Genomic DNA, 16,979 nt, shown 5'->3' with positions numbered 1-16,979 from the left:
GAACAGTGAGTAGAATACAGTGCATTAAGACATTTGAGTGCAGCTTGGTGTGCAACTCACAAACTGAATGAGTGCAGTTTGAGTGCAAATGAAGTGGGAGTAGACTTAACATGTGCAGGGAGAAGACTGAATGACAGCTGTTTAAGTATCTAAGTACTAGTCACTTGTGTGATACCAGTCAATACAGTTCCTTCTCTAGCCTTAATCAACCCGAACCCACTCCGTGTCCTTCCCATCTCTATCTCTCTGTTTCGCCAATCTGTGTAAAATCATTCGTAATTTCCAACTTTTCATACAGGTCATCATACACCCTTTGTCACCTTTACCTTGCACTGCATTTTCCTTGTACTCCTGTCTGCTCTCTTCAGCACCTTCAGTGTCCCAAATCTATGTATGTAGCATACGTTGTATGTTTATATTCATGTGTGTGTGTGTGTACACATATTGGTATAGATATACATATAAGTACACATATAGGTTACATATCAGTACATAGGTGTATGTGTGTGCCATCTTATATATATATATATATATATATATATATATATATATATGCATACACACACACACACACACATAAATATAAACATACAACGTATGCTACATACATAGATTTGGGACACTGAAGGTGCTGAAGAGAGCAGACAGGAGTGCAAGGAAAATGCACACACACACACACACACACACACACACACACTCACACACGTATGTATACGCGTGTGTGATACACACACACCTCCCACCCACTCACCCGTCCAACCCCACCCCGCGCTTCGCTCTTCAGCGGTTCCTCCTCCCCGGTGGTCCCTCACTTCAGGAGCCGGCATCGGTGAACGCAGCGCGAGGTCCCGCTCGGGCCGACCGGAGGGAACATGCTCCTGAGGGAACCGGTAAGATACTTGTTTCTCGAAGTAAGTGTGTGTGTGTTGGGGGGCAAGGGCTTAGAAGTCGCTTAGAACTCGCTGTGACCGAGCCGGTTGTCCGTCTAAACTAAACCCTGTCGTCTGAATGCAACCGTTAACTGGATGTCGTTGTCACGTGACGACGGGGTTCACTAAACGGGTGCGAAAGCGAGTTTTCCGAGCCGTCTTTGAACGCACCACCGACGTGTCATTATCTGACCCCTCCTGGTCAAATGGTCAGGTAATCTTTATGCCTGCATTTGTCACAATCTTCATTCTTAACGGCAAGAAAAGTGATGCTTGTTTTTTTCTTTTTCAAGTGTGAACTTTGTGATTATTTGAAAATCATTTTGTTCTCGGCCCGATTGCAAGAAAGCGAGGTGTTGAATGTCTGCGATGACCTGGTCCTGACCTGCGAAAGGGCCACGATTTAGTCGAGGCGGGGACGGGAAGGAGATGTGGTGCTCTTTTAAATGTGGGATTTCCTCTTTTCTCCCCTTTAGCTGGTGTGGATCTTGTGGGCCGTCTGCGGTGCCGAGGTGGCCCTGAGTTTCGTCTACGACTGGCCCAAACGCTCGGGAGAGGACAGCGCCTCAGCCTGTGAGTCTGCTTCTCTTTCACGCCGGTCTTAGCACTTCTCTTCATCCAAGAAGTCTATCCAAACACATTAAACAATGAAAAGCAGATGAACAGAGTTCAGGTTAACAATCAAATAAGGGCTCATTATCGTTCACGTTTCATATACCGGTAGATTTGTCCGTGTTGCCACAGCTGTCAAACAACACTTCCACGAGAGGGCAGTGCTGAGTTCACATTCGAAATCAGCATTGTCTGTCTCAGACGATGGCAATTGATTTACCTACTACAAAAAAAGAGATACGAAAAGAGGCAGCGTAGTAGTTTTCGGTGGTCTGTGCTGCCAATAAATAAATCACAACCTGCAGGTGTCCCTGGTTATACCGACGTCATGTTATTTTCTTGTTCTACCGGTGCCAGCGCTCCATTTGCTTCACTTGGCTCCAGCTAAAACACACAGAATTAAGCACAAAAAGACAGACGGCTTTGTTTGTATTTTTATGTAAATGAGCCTTGAGGATGTTTTCCGTTTTCCTTCTCTTTAGCTGTGTGATTTCAATATCAGTCTCTGAACTCTTTGGCCTCCCCCACGGTGATGTCTTCTTCCGGGAATTCTCACATTCTTCCGCTGGTCATTTCTTCCCAAGCACTTTTCAAAATTATCTTTTCGGGCTTCTGAATTTCTCTTGACAGGGGTGCCAGTCAGTGAGAACCAAAGAGAGGGCAGAGCTGGGATTTGACCTCGGTGAGGTGCGTGAGAGTAAAATGCAGCCTCAGGGCGGCATGGGCCGGTGTCTCCCTGAGCTGGTCCCAGCCCAGATAAATGCAGAGGAAGAGGCAGAGGAATTGCGTCAGGAAGGGCATCCGGAGTAAAACTTTTGCCAAAACCAAACACGCAAATCAAACTTATTAACCAGATCATACCGGATCGGTTGAGCCCCGGGTTAACAACGACAGGGAAGCATTGGAAACCGGGCTATTGAAGGTCGAAGAAGGAGCGGAGGACGGCGTATTTGGAAGCAGAGAGAGAAGAGGAAAGGCAAGCGTCTCGGAATGAGAGAAGGGACTCTGAATATTGGGAAGATGACAGGAAAAGGTAGAGTTGGTTAACATGATACAGAGAAGGAAAGTGGATATACTGTGTGTCCAGGATACCAGATGGAAAGGTAGTAAGGCTAGAAGCTTGGGAGCAGGTATAAGTTTTCTATCATGGCACTGACAGGAAGAGAAATGGAGTAGAAGTTATCTTGAAGGAGGAGTTTGTTAGGAACGCTCTGGAGGGGAAATGAATGTCAGATAGACTTATGAGTCTGAAATCGGAAATTGAAGTTGCGATGCTCAATGTTGTTAGTGGTTATGCCCCGCTGGTGGGATGTGAGTTTGAAGAAAAGGAGAAGTTCAGGAATGAGCTAGATGAAGTAATGCAGAATATAACCGAGAGATGAGAGAGTTGTTATTGGTGCAGACTTCAGTGGGCATGTTGGTGAAAGCACTAGAGGGGATGAAGAAGTGATGGGCGGATTTGGTATATAGGATAGGAACACAGAGGGACAGATGGTGGTAGAGGTAGCAAAGGCAAAACAAAGGGCGTATGATGATTTGTATGTGCGGTTGAACAGTAAGGAGGGAGAGAATGATCTATACAGGTTGGCAAAGCAGAGAGATAAAGATGGAAAGGATGTACAACAGGTGATTAAGGATAGAGAGGGAAATGTATTGACAGATGCTAGAAGGATCGATGGGACAAATGGAAAAGTACTTTGAAGAGCTGACGAATGTGGAAAATGAAAGAGAGGCAAGGGTAGAAGAAGTGTCTATTGTAGACTACGAAGTAGCAGAGATTAGTAAAAATTAAGTGTGGAAGGTATTGAAGATGATGAAAAGTGGAAAGGCAGTTGGTCCTGATGATATACCTGTGGAAATGTCTAGGAGAGGCAGCAGCAGAGTTTCTGACTAGATTATTCAACAGGATCTTAGAGCGTGAGAAGATGCCTGAAGAATGGAGGAAAAATGGAACTGGAATAATAATCATGGACTATCAGAGTTTAGTATTTTAAAATGTAAAACCCCGTAATTATTTTTGGCCAAAATTTTTTAATCTTCCTCTGAGAGCCCTGGAAACCCCTCTGCGCCCCAGCAGGCCAGAAGTGTTAGGACCTCTACATCGGTCCATTTATTTGCCAGTTCTATCTATTATGTCACAGCTGACCGGTGAATACAATAGTTTTTAAAAATTGTGCTCTGTGGTCCGCAAAAAATAATCTGGTGATGGGCCTTGCTTATGAGTTCCACCAATCACCAAGTACCTATGTCACATGAGAATAGGACCCTGCCTCAGAATAGGAGCTAGAGAGGATCTGGTTCTAGGGACTAACATACTAGTTTCAATGCTATCTGTACACAAAAAGAGACGGTGTAGTTCCTAAAAAGGAAAGGAAAAGAAAAGAAACTCGGAAAGTCCTACAGCATGAAAGTGGCTCACAGTGCAATAACCGTTAAACTAAAGAATAATCAAATGCAAACATTCAGTAAGACTGGCACTAATACAACACATCTATCACTTTTAATAACAGAAAATTAAATCGCTGTAGTTTTTGAGGTGCAGGTCGTTCATAATTATTAATGAACGAGACCCGAACAGTCAACATTCTCTCTATTAAACCAATCACACTTTTCACTCATCCCTTCATCTGAGCTGTTTCTTTGTTTCTTACAATTTCTTCCTCCGTAGTGGATAAACTAAGCGCAAAATACGAGGTTCAATCACAGTTTTTCTTCTTCAATGTGTGGGTTATATGCTATACATCCACCAAGCTTACTTAATGCGCCACCTTTTGGGATCAAATTACTTGATCCCTTGGTCAAATTTCACATCTCACGTTGCAAGAGATCATATTTTTCATTGATTTGTGTGTGCATCCCCTGCTCCTGTCGAACCTACCGGAAAAAAAGACATAAACACTGAATAGCAGTCACTTTTTTTTTACACTGTCACATGATGTTATCCAACGGATCAATCGCACACTGCATCTAGAAGAAAATTACCATTTTGCAATGGTTCAGCATGGGGGGTATGTGACGTGATGTCTTGGACACACATTCGTGTTACTTGGCCACACAGCCAAGTTGGAGACGCAAATAATAAAAAAAAAAGTAACCCCATAAAATAATGTTTTTTTTTTTAATTTAGATCGTGATGTATCTTGGACTCAAGCTACTGTGGGCCGGGAGGACTGGCTTTCCCCTCTGTTTGTTTTCAGAGGGTTATTTTCTATATGTAGTGTTTGCCAGTGCATATGAAATGATCAAGCGTCAGAATGGATCTTTGTGACCTCACGAGTTTTGAATTGGCCAGTTCTTCCCCTCTTTTTTCTTCCTTTTTTAAGTCAGGAAGTGGATTTTTCACCCCTGCATCTTGAGTCTATATCAGGAGTAGATTTTCTGAAAGTCCGACCTCCCCCTTTCCCGGAGCAGCCCCAGGATGATGTTTCCTAAAGTCTTATTTTGGTACATTTGCAGAAAATAAAAGGGAAGACTTTTTTTTTTTTTTTTTTTTTTTTGTTTACAGTCTATTTGAATTTGACTTTCATTTTTAAATGAGAAAATAGGTACCACATACAAGGTCCTGTAAGTTTACCAGGAGACGTCTTAGGAAACACAAACACGTTGCATTAAATGATTGAAAAGTAATGTCGTCTGTCGAGGCACAAACTCTAAAAATAACAATTTTGTCTTCCTGACATTTTGTTTTTTAATCCTCATCCAAAAAAAAGTCAAATATATTCCAAAGCAGACTGATGAATTTTAAATATGGAATGTTTTAAAGGTAATTTCTCACTAATTTTAAGAAGAATTTTAGCAGGTGTCTTGCAGATTTTAAGGTAAATTGCACCATATTTAGAAAGAAAATTCTGTTGAGATTTTAAAATCATTGTTAAAAAGATGCATAAATAAAAACAAGTTACCTATTCCTGGTTTGTAATGGAATTAGGGTGGCAAAGTGAAGCAGTGATTAGTGCTTCTGTGTAACAACAAGAAGGTCTCTGGGTCCAACAGGGAACACAAATGTCCATTAGGACCCCTTTTTCGGCATTTTTCAATACACCCTGGAGAAGTGTCTTTTTTCCGCTGCAGCGTCAGTGGAGAATGCAATTTTTCATTTCCTTAGCTTACTTTTAGATATAGATACTGACATTGATGTGGACATGACGCTCCATGGTTTACCGAAAAGAGCTTTTTATGCATCATTATGTGACGCTTAGGGAAAATTCTCCTTTTGTCATGCTGTTGACATGGGATGGGAATGTGTTTGGAGGAGAGAGTGAATGGTTTTAAGGCTACAGGTTGTATGGTCATATACCCTGGGATCACCAGGCCACCCATCCAGGTTGCCCCTCCTCTTGCCCATTGACAACTGGCTCCCCCAGGATAAACAGTGTAGAATGAATGAATTAAATTCATAGTGGTTTTCAGATGTGTGAAAAAGAGAGTGAATGGATGTAAATGATGCGAGAATTGGAAGGTGAATGGTTGTATTTCTGTATTTGTGGCCCTGTGATTCCAACGCGTCCAGGGTGGACAATGCCTCTTGTTATGAAATTATAGATAATTGGTATGTTTTGGCCCACCCTCAGTCCTGCAGCAGTAGCAGCAGCGACAGAAGAAGGAAAGGAACTTTGATTATATTTTTTACAAGGATCCCATTTGTGTCCTCAGCACGCTCTTCATCGCAATACGCCGTGACCTCAGGCTCCTGCAGGAACAGGTGTTTCGAGCTGGTGGAGTTGGAGCCACCGAGTTGCCGCTGTGACAATCTGTGTAAGACCTACAACGGCTGCTGCTCCGACTTCAACCAACTCTGCCTCCGCACAGGTGCCTTCTCATCCGCTGCCCTCCTTTTCCTACAATGAGTTATTTAGATAAATTTAGATAATATTGATACTTTCATTTTGAAGTGATTGTACTGAATTTCAACACATAGTCTCCACTTATATGGCCCTTTCACACCTAGTGGTTTCAGAGCGCTTTACACCAGATTGCATTCATCCATTCACCCTGTAACGGCAAGCAAGCTGCCATCAAGGCGCTAACCAGGCAATTGGGAGAAACGGGGGGGGGGGTTCAGTGTTGTGCCTAAAAACACTTTGACACGTAGACTGGATTAGCTAAGAACCAAACTGCCAACATTCCAATTGGAGGGACAGCCCCCCAAGACCATCAAATCAAAAGATACCGTGGCTAACAGTATATAACTTTTTTTTCTAAATGATCCTGTTTTTTTTTTTTATTTTATACATCCTATATAATATTACATTATTTTTACAAATATGTTTTTCTATATCAACCACTTTTTTTATAATAATCACCATTACATTTTTGCCCCAGAAAATCCGCACAATTTATATGAGAATGCCATTAAAAACAAGAAATGGCTCCATTAAATTTGCAAGAAATTACCCACAGAAACAGAATAAAGGTGACAAGTATTTACAAAAGGACAAAAAAATAAAACAAAATACATCTGAAATAGAGGAATTTTGGAACAATGGGACACTAGCTCACTTTAATCCATTCTGAGCCAGGAAGTGTTTAATCCACTGTCAATTGGGAATTAATTCACCTTTTCTTTTGCGGATTACCTGTTAGATGTATACATTTATACAGTTATTCAATCTTTCTTCTTGCTGCACATAGAGGGGGGGTTCGAGTGCAGTAAGGATCGCTGTGGGGAGAACCGAAATGAACAGCACGCTTGCCATTGCTCTGATGACTGCCTGCCCAGGGGAGACTGCTGCACCAACTACAAGTCAATGTGTCGAGGTTTGTACCTCAAGATGATGCTGATGAACAATCGAGAAGCCGAGGAAGTCAAGTTTCTGATTTCAGCGGGACTTCTTGATGAAATAAAGGTTAAACAAATAAGAAAAAAAAAGGAGAAAAGATCAAGGCTGAACCTTGCATGGAGAAAACTAGTCAAATTTTATTTGTGTTGCCCCAAATCAAATCACAATTGTCTCATGATACTTTCAATATAGAGCAGGCCTGGACCAAGCCCTCTTATGATTTACAGAAACCAAACATTCCACTCATGAGCGAGCACTTGCCATCAGCGGCAAGGAAAAACTGCCTTTATCAGTGCGGAAACCTAGGCGGGTAGAAAGAGACAGCGAGAAAGAGAGAAGGTAGAAAGCAAGAATGTGACAGAGAAAGAGAGGGGGGTATGAGGGTTGGGAGGTACAGGCAGAAACTCTTATGAATAAGAACAGTAGCACAAATAGTTCTATGATAACAGGTGAAATCATATATTAATAGCTTTTATATACTTGAAAGAAATAACTCTGAAGTAATACCCCGTGGGTGTCAATGAAACGAAAGAGGCAATGGAGAAGTTACAAGGTCACTATTGTGCATTGATGAAGGGACATAAATGCGGACAGGATAAGAAGAGTAGGAGGAATGAGAGACTAGCATCACGGGATATCCTCCAGCAGAGTAAGGCTATGGCAGCATAACTAGGGTTTAGCCTATCCCTAACTACCGGTATAAGCTTTCTGAAAAAGAAAGGTTTTAAGCCTATTCTTAAACATAGACAGGGTTTCACCCCTGGGATTTAGATTGGAAGAAAACTGTAATTTCATCACAATTGTATCTTCATGCAAGATATGCATTACACTCTACTCTCTTGCTCTTTATTTTCCTCATCTTTCACCCGCTTTTCTCAACTACGACCAGTGGAGGCAGACGGCCGCCCACCACAAGTTAGGTTCTGTATGTCTCTAACTGTTAAAGGGTAGTTTAGCCTGCCACTGTCCCAAACTGCTGGGTCTCTTCAAATAATAACAGAAAGAGAACTGTCTGGACCGGCCCAATGAAAAGTGCCTTGAGATTACTTTTGTTGTGATTTGGCATCCATCCATCCATCCATCCATCCATCCATCCATCCATCCATCCATCTATCCATCTATCCATCTATCCATCTATCCATCTATCTATCTATCTATCTATCTATCTATCTATCTATCTATCTATCTATCTATCTATCTATCTATCTATCTATCTATCTATCTATCTATCTATCTATCTATCTATCTATCTATCTATCTAGGAGCTATGGACATAATACATCAATGTAAGATGCAGTGAGTTTTAATTGTTGGCTCCAATATATAAAGCATAAGGTGTTACATTTAAGGGATAATCATATACTAATGGTGACATGATTTCAGGAGATACTATGTGGCTGCAGGATGATTGTGAGGACATCAGGGCTCCCGAATGCCCCGCCGGGTATGCCATCATTTATTCAATTATTATCTTTGCATCTTGGCATCAGCCACAGATGGTTTTGTGTTCTTTCTCATCAGTTCTCTGACCTCAGAACTGTCCAAGCTACATTTTTTCTCCTGTGCATCAGGTTTGCGCGCCCTCCACTCATTGTGCTCTCGGTGGATGGATTCAGAGCTTCCTACATGAAAAGAGGGAGTGCCGTCATACCAAACATTGACAAGCTCAGTAAGACGTAGACAGCAGGACGCGAGTTAACATGTTAATCCCTGGATGATATTTCAATGCTACTAACCGCAGGTACTGAATAATCACTTCTCTACTTTTCTGTATAGGAACGTGTGGAACTCATGCTCCATACATGAGACCGGTGTACCCCACAAAAACCTTCCCAAACCTTTATTCCCTGGCTACGGTAAGGTTCCGTATGGGAGTGTGTGCCGTCTGAAATCAGGTTCAATGGGCTTGGGTTCTCCAGATGTAGACGTAGGAGTGTTTAGCAATGCAGCCTTTTTTACAATGCACCATGGTCATGAAATCATCTCTAAAAATGTATGAAATTACAAAAAATCAATTTATGATTTTAAAGAGGATCATAAAGAATGCAGTAATGGAGGGATAGCATTGTTTCATAGTTCAATTGTGTGTTATGTGCATGTTTTTTATGTGATCATAGTTAATTTGCTTATCATGTACTATTTGTTTTATGTATTTTTTATATGGGTGCTATCTTGGTCAGCTCTCCCTCGCAAAAGAGATTTTTTCATCACAATGGGACTTCCTGGTAAAATGAAGATTGAATAAATATGAAAAAAACACAAAAGGTCATGGCTCCCTCTCGCATGGAGAAAACTCAAGTCAAGTCAAATTTTATTTATATTGCACAGAGTTGTCTCATGACTCATGCAATGATTTTCAGAAACAGTCCACCCATGACCAAGTGCTTGCTGACAGTGGTGAAGAATAACTGCCTTTAACAGGTGCAGAAACCTTAGACAGATTTAAGCCCAATGTGGGCAGCCTTGTGTCTCAACCATTTGGGGAAAAGATGCATAAAGAAAACACATCAGGATCATGAATGGATCATTCAGATCTTTTTCAACTATCTCTCTGGGTGTTTGGTGTGGGAGCGCTTTGATAGGCGTAGGATCAGTGTGAGCTAATGTTAATTATCAAGTTAGAGACCTACTTACCGAGTCAGCATGAGACAGCCAGTTCACTTGTGATGTTTGTTTTGTCACCAGGGCACGTGTGATCAGTAGATTCAGGGCAACCTCTTTTCATGATAATGGTGAAAAGTGATAATTCGCAAGATGTGACTTGTTATCCTGAACAATGGCACCTTTTCCATTGTTACCATGTTGAATGTCTCTCAGGGTCTCTATCCGGAGTCACACGGGATCGTTGGCAACTCCATGTACGACCCCGTGTTTGATGCCACCTTCACCCTCAGAAGCAGAGAGAAACTGAACCACCGCTGGTGGGCGGGGCAGCCTGTGAGTCCCGAGACTGATATTCTCTTCCCCTGTCATAGTTTCTTTTCAGTAGCGGTATTATCCGTATCCATCACAATCATCCATCCATCCATTTATCCATTGCCTGCCACTTATCCTACTCAGGGTCACACGGATGCTGCCATCAAGCGAGAGGCGGGGTACAACCTGGGCTGGTTGCCAGTCAATCACAGAGCCACATATATAGACAGACAACCATTCACTCACTCATTTGCACATCCGGCCAATTTTCCCAACTTTTCATGACAATCATATAAAAAGTAATATTCCCCCTCTCATTGCTCAAATGATCAATACAATGGAAAATGAACTGTAACATTATTCATCAATACTGGAATGATGCACAAAATACTTAAATATGTAAGATAGAACACACATATGAACAGCCTCTGGACCTTTGGCTGATTTCCAGCGATGAATTATACGTGTAATATTCTCATAATAAATTGCTTACAGTGATTTTGGGATCTGTCATATTTAAAATAGGAAAACATTTGTACAGTGACAAATCAGTCCTCTGAGGTCTTGATAATGATGAGGACCTGTTGAATGTAATTATTCCAAATAGTCTCAACTCATGTGCTTCGATCCATAATGTCATCATGATTTTGCATGAAAATCTGTCATATTTAATTTTCTAATCTATTTATATAGTTGGTGCATTTGTAATTTTATTGAATACATCACAGAACTCAAGTCTGGAAAAATGTCATATTCAATCAGCTGTGAAAGACTGAATCTCCCTGTATTTTCTTTGTATGACAGATCCATCTCTGCATATATTTATTTTCCATTTCGTTTTGGATACAGGGCCTCTTTGTCCAATGTCACGGCCCTGATGGTGGGCCAAAACAAGCAAAGCGGTTACTCACTCCCCTTTCAATGCCTATTCCAACAAATTCTGTACGAACGATTTCATCATCCCCAAAATTTGATCACATGTTTGTATGGGATTAATGACAACTCAACAGTGAAGGTTTTGTATCCTTTAGGGTTCTTTTCCCAAACATCCTCTGACGGAGGTTACCCTCCGTCAGAGAGGGAGGTTATCCAAAATCTACTCCAGCAGGCAAAAACCGTGATCTTTTTCATAGCTGGTCAATACTCTCTTACACTTAGGGTTTTTCTCCAAAGAAATTATTTCATAGCATTGTCTGAAATGTACCATGTGTCTCCTTAGATCTGGGTCACCGCTCTCAAACAAGGCGTGAAGGCTGCTTCATTCTTCTGGCCTGTGTAAGTCTGTTAATGCACTCCAAACACACATTTACATGAATAATTGCATAACACTCATGTGACGATATATGCACACCCACAGGGAAAACGCGATTGACAGAGATAGCGCCTGTAATAAATTGTCAACCCCCACTTCGGTACTGCCTCGTTGCACCTGTGCACAACTCTTTTGTGAAGAGTCACAAATGCTTATAACTCTGGTTTTTGTATCATTCAAATGCTTCCATTTGATACTTAAGAGTAGATAAAGAAAGCTGTTATTGTTATTGTGTTGTGCCAAATAATATCAGCATTAAGAATGCTGCCCCATGGTCCTGCAGAGCAACATGTAGAAGACATTAAATTTACAAAGCCCTTGTATGGGGAAATTTTCAACAAGTATGCATTTCCCTCCCCGTGTGGAATTATTTAGGTTCATCGTAGAGTTCAGACAGAAAAGTTCTTGTTGGTCCATTCTTTGGAGGTCCCATATAATCTGCCAGAGTGCAGCAAAACAGGTGGTGAGGAGGATGAGAGTAGTCCTTAAGAACTGATTACACAGCCTTCAGCAGAGCCTGTTGATTTCTTCCATCAGTCAGCGACTGGTGTGTTATGCTACCGATTTAAGAGTAGTAAAGGCCACCAACAGCTTTTCATCCACTCATATTTTTTCTTCACCTCTCTTGGGAAGTTAGATAATCGCCACAGTGTTGGCAGACCATGCTGTCTGAGATGTGGGTTCCTGAGAATTTTCAAGGCATGAACCCTTCCTACACAGTAACCATTTATTTAGAATGTGTGTATCCATTTATGGCACTGAGGAAAAGACAGGAAGCAGTGCTAGAGGAAGCAGAGGTAAAGATGTTGAGGTTCTTTGGGTGTATAGATGTATAGAATCAAGAATGAATCCATCAGAGAGGAACATCACATTATGTTTGATGTTGGATTTTTTTGGACATGTTCAGAGGAGGGATGGTATATTGCATATTGAAGATTTATGAAGAGAGTGAAAGAGGACATGAAGTTTAGAGAGAAGCGGATGCAGAGAATAGGGTCAGACAGAGAAAGTTGATTCTCTGTGGCATTTCCTGAAGGTAGCAGCCAAAAGAAAAAGAAGTGTGTATCCATTTTTGGCCCTCATCCTTCCAGTCTCCTCCTGCAAAATATCCAAACAAAGTGGTATCTTTTGCCAAAATGTGCCATTTGTAGATGGGACCCAATTGTCGACCCGATTAGCGACAACTGTGTATATAACCAGAAGGTCACTGTCCCCCAGTTCTGAACTGGCAATAGATTTGAAAGTGACAAAGTCCTGAACAAGGGGCACCTCAGTGCTTCCAGGTGTGACTGTGTGAATGCGATGATCACCAACATTGGGACTCAGTAAGACTTGTTTGTTAGGGCAGTGAGAGGATGATGTTATTTCAGTTAGAAATAATTCATGAAGTACATCTGCCTGTTATTCCCTTAATCTTGTGGAAGATCTTCAGAATTGGTGAAATTTGCTCCAGAATGATTTGGGGGTCATTACATATCAATGGTGGTCTGTTGAGAAATATTCTTTGTTAGTTGTTTACTTCTGCACGATTTGTGTGTTTAGGGTGTTTTATTGCAACACATCCCCTTACGGATCCTAAACAGGTGTCACTTTTGTTATTTTGTCAACGTAAACGGCATCTACATCTTGGAGAGCTGCGTCGGCAGGACAGTCTTTGCCGCTCCTTGCGTTGAGCGTTTGGTGAGGAGACAGATGTGGGTCAAGTTAGGAGGCGTGTTCAGACTGCAATTTCAAGAGCACTTGGTATTTTAAGCCAGGGGAAAAATCCTTTGGCAGACACAGGCTCTCAGTCACAGGGCAGCAAGTGACAGCTGCCAACCTTCCACTTTAAATAAGCCCAGGAAGAAATGTAATTTTTTGGTTGATTTGCATTTTTTTTCACCCATTAGAAATGGAAATTAACAAAAAAAAAAATTACATTTAGCTGAAAGGTGAAGTCATTTTCAGGAGAGACTGTTACACATCTGTGACAAGATGCCTTTAAATGAGTGAAATTAACAGATCCGTTGGGACATGCCCTGAAACTCTGTAAATACGTCGCCTCTGTAAACAATTCATGATCTCTAAAATGATTTGCTTAGTTGCGCTCGGAGTCGGTGGGAAACACCGACACTACAGCCGAACGAACACAAAGGAGCCCACATGTATCGGTACAGAGCAAGCTTTGATGGAGCAAAAGCCAAATCTCGGCCGAGGGGACGGTGTTGTGCTGCTTTTACAGTAATTTTTGCAAATTGGCCTGTTTACACTTTTCAGGGCTCTTCAGTAAAGCGAGGGCCCCAAACCCGCATCTCTCTAGAACCGTGTGTCCGAACTCTGAGCTGACGTAGATTCTATAAGAGATGCAGAGATGAAGATGATGTCAGTTGTGGATGCCGGAGGAAGGTCGGTCCCCACTGTCCTGACCTAAAGTCACATTACAAGGTTTGGTATACCATCGACCCCCTCAGTGATAAATGCAGAGTGGAGTTGATGGATCAATGACAGGAAAATTGACAAACTGGAGAAAAAAAGCTGAGCTGGTTGAAAAGACAGCACGGCCAGTGGAATTGCTGCTGCGCCTACAGACTAAAAACTAAAAAAGAAGCAGATGTTGAGAGGGTGCTAACAGAGTGAAACCATACCTCTTTGCTCCCCCTTAACGCCCCCCTGCAACCCCACCGACTTTTACATCAAGCTCCACTCAGGGTCGGCGTCCTGCGCTTGATCGTTGACAGCTGTGGGCTGAATGACAGTCAGCAGCTTGGTTGGTGGCCTCGTCGCGGGGCAGAAAGCTAACACTGAGCCTTTTCTACTCTCAGTCCCTTTAAACTGAGAGCAAAGAGGGGCCTACAACTGCCAGCTTTTACGACTCTCCTTGAGAGTTAAACCAACGCTTTGGTGTTTAGTAGTTTAATGGTAGAGGATGGCAGCGGGGAACCAGCCAATTTAATGCACTTTGTTACCATCCCTTTCAATTTTTCACACCAACATGAACACGAGTACGCGTTTTTTTTTGCTTGTTTTATTGATGTAAACGCAATTGAGCCCCTGACCAAGTACAGATTTGTGATTTTTTATGCATTATTCCTGGACTGCTTGGATTGATATCGGATTTAAAACGCTGTGCTGGCTTTTTGTGTCCATTTCATGGAAGCTGGGTGTTTTTTGTTGTATGTTTGTCCATTTTGTCCATTGTAGAAGAAGCATCCATTATCTTTTCTTCTAAACTTTATCCACCTCATCTTTTATTGTGTTTGACCCATGTTTTCTAGCTCTATCCCATTGGAGAGGCGAATACTGACCATGCTGCAGTGGCTCCATCTCCCAGAGGGGGAAAGGTGATTCTACTTTTTTTATTTTATTTTTCATATCGTCAAAGTATAGAGTATTGTCAAATCTTACCATGACAACTGAACTTTGTCTCTTTCCTTTCGTCCGAGAGGCTTCTCATGACTGTGATGCATTTCTGGTATTTAACTTGCACTTACCCCGCCAATATACCCCCAAAAATCCAATAGCCATGATAAGATTTGAGAACTGTAGAGCAAGAACTAGATGACTGAGAACATTTACAATAGAAACTGAAGTAATCGTATGGCGAGTTTGAAGAAGAAGGTAATTTTACCTGTGTACTTCACAGATTTCATAAAACGATTGATTGTTTTTTCTCACCCGTGTCTCGTAAATCTTTCCTTTCATTCTGACTCAAATTCTTTTATTGTACATCACACCTCACGCTTTTCTCAAGCCAATATTTTCATGGACCAGCCTTGGTGCAGAGGATAAATAGGATAACTGGCATAGAAAAAAAACAAAACAAATAATAGTGCATAAAACATCCAACTCACTGAGCTTGGTGCATGAGAATGAACTTGAACGATACTTCATGTATAACTCCTTCTAAATGCAGCTTTCTTTTTCTTGGAAGCAGCAGGTTCTCCTTTTTTGCCTCATTTTGCATTTTGCAATTTGCGAAGACTCGTCTTTCCAAAATCATCTGTGTTGCGCTCATTAACTGGGGCTGTTTCTTAATGTCTGGGTTCACGTATCATATGACCGAGACAAACCTTGTTTTTTTTGTCATGTTCTATGCTGCCTGGATCTAATGACCCAAGCAGTGGTGCCAGCATGTGGCCCGGTGGTTGCGGACCACAACTCTGGACCACTTATTTTGGTACACAGGTCCCCCGACCCGGAAATATTTGCATGGTTTCCCATCAAAATTCTTGAATTTGTGGTGGCATAAATAAATATTTGGTCACCACTAGTAGGATTCCTAGTTTTGGTGTTCTTCCACACCTCTCCCACTGACACCATCACATGACCATGAACCTGTCAGGAGCATGGTGCACTCTTTCGTATACATTCTAAACATCTACCATGACTAACAGGGAAATACAATGCCTGCACAGTTAATGTCAAAAATAATTTGACATTACAAGACTATATTTTTGAATGTATCTTAATTATGCTTTTTCATTCCAAATAAATACATTTAAATGGTTCCCATTCCAAAACGCTTTACACTGGATAGCATCCACCCACTCACACACACGGATCAGGCCATCGAGGGGAACTTGGCTCGGTGTCTTGCCCGAGGACACTCCTGCATGGAGAGGAGGATTCTGCATGTAGACTCTAACCCCCCGATTGGAGGAATACCCGCTCTGCCAAATGAGCAACAACTGCAACCGAACCATTACTTTTGCTAATGCGGGGATATATTGGACATTATCTTATTAAAACTGATGTGTGACCGATGGTATTTGTCATAGATGATGTCTGTTGCTGTGACCACTACCAAACTATTTCCTTTTGAAACCACACCCTGTTCTAGGCCCTATGTTTATGCCATGCATTCTGAACAACCAGACGCATATGGACACAAAATGGGGCCCATGAGCATAGAGGTGAATATCTTAATTTTTATTTGTACAATAGAAACACACTTTGAAAGATGTCAGATGCATGACTCTCACTCTCTGTCTGTGTTTCAGTTAAATCACCCCCTGAGGATGATCGACAGAATTGTCGGCCAGCTGATGGACGGCCTGAAGCAGATGAAACTGCATCGCTGCGTCAACATAATCCTTGTTGGAGATCATGGTACACGTTTGTGTGCGCGCACACACACACACTTCACGCATGCACCTACCCACACACACACACGTGCACTGGTATTCAATAACCATTTGGGAGACACTTAAGAAGTGGTGCATTATGCAATTTGCCAATTAACCAAATGCTGTGAAGAAGCTGGTAGATGTGCTTTACTCTATCTATCTATCTATCTATCTATCTATCTATCTATCTATCTATCTATCTATCTATCTATCTATCTATCTATCTATCTATCTATCTATCTATCTATCTATCTATCTATCTATCTATCCATCCATCCATCCATCCATCCATCCATCCATCCATCCATCCATCCATCCATCCATC

The 16,979-nt window shown here is 41.8% G+C and overlaps 1 protein-coding gene across 4 annotated transcripts in view; it reads left to right on the top strand.

Moving 5' to 3' along the window:
• The first annotated feature begins 834 nt into the window (after positions 1–834).
• Positions 835–16,979, top strand: part of enpp2 (ectonucleotide pyrophosphatase/phosphodiesterase 2) — a 31,608-nt gene continuing 15,463 nt past the window's right edge. For 2 of the 4 annotated variants that reach the window (XM_086154917.1, XM_086154915.1), the window contains exons 1-12: positions 835–890; positions 1,406–1,502; positions 6,195–6,350; positions 7,173–7,298; positions 8,705–8,765; positions 8,893–8,990; positions 9,098–9,177; positions 10,139–10,258; positions 11,457–11,512; positions 14,804–14,869; positions 16,369–16,441; positions 16,529–16,637. In XM_086154917.1, coding sequence (XP_086011043.1) covers positions 873–890; positions 1,406–1,502; positions 6,195–6,350; positions 7,173–7,298; positions 8,705–8,765; positions 8,893–8,990; positions 9,098–9,177; positions 10,139–10,258; positions 11,457–11,512; positions 14,804–14,869; positions 16,369–16,441; positions 16,529–16,637 — 1,060 coding nt within the window. In that variant the 5' untranslated portion in view covers positions 835–872. Of the gene's footprint in view, positions 891–1,405; positions 1,503–6,194; positions 6,351–7,172; positions 7,299–8,704; positions 8,766–8,892; positions 8,991–9,097; positions 9,178–10,138; positions 10,259–11,456; positions 11,513–14,803; positions 14,870–16,368; positions 16,638–16,979 lie in introns of all 4 variants that reach the window. The other 2 variants (XM_086154916.1, XM_086154914.1) reach the window with 1 other exon arrangement.

Source organism: Fistularia commersonii, chromosome 11, assembly GCF_037954325.1.
Source record: "Fistularia commersonii isolate RoL2024-O1a breed Wild chromosome 11, RoL_Fcom_v1.0, whole genome shotgun sequence".
Classification (NCBI taxonomy): domain Eukaryota; kingdom Metazoa; phylum Chordata; class Actinopteri; order Syngnathiformes; family Fistulariidae; genus Fistularia; species Fistularia commersonii.
This window is presented reverse-complemented; position numbering and strand designations above follow the sequence as displayed.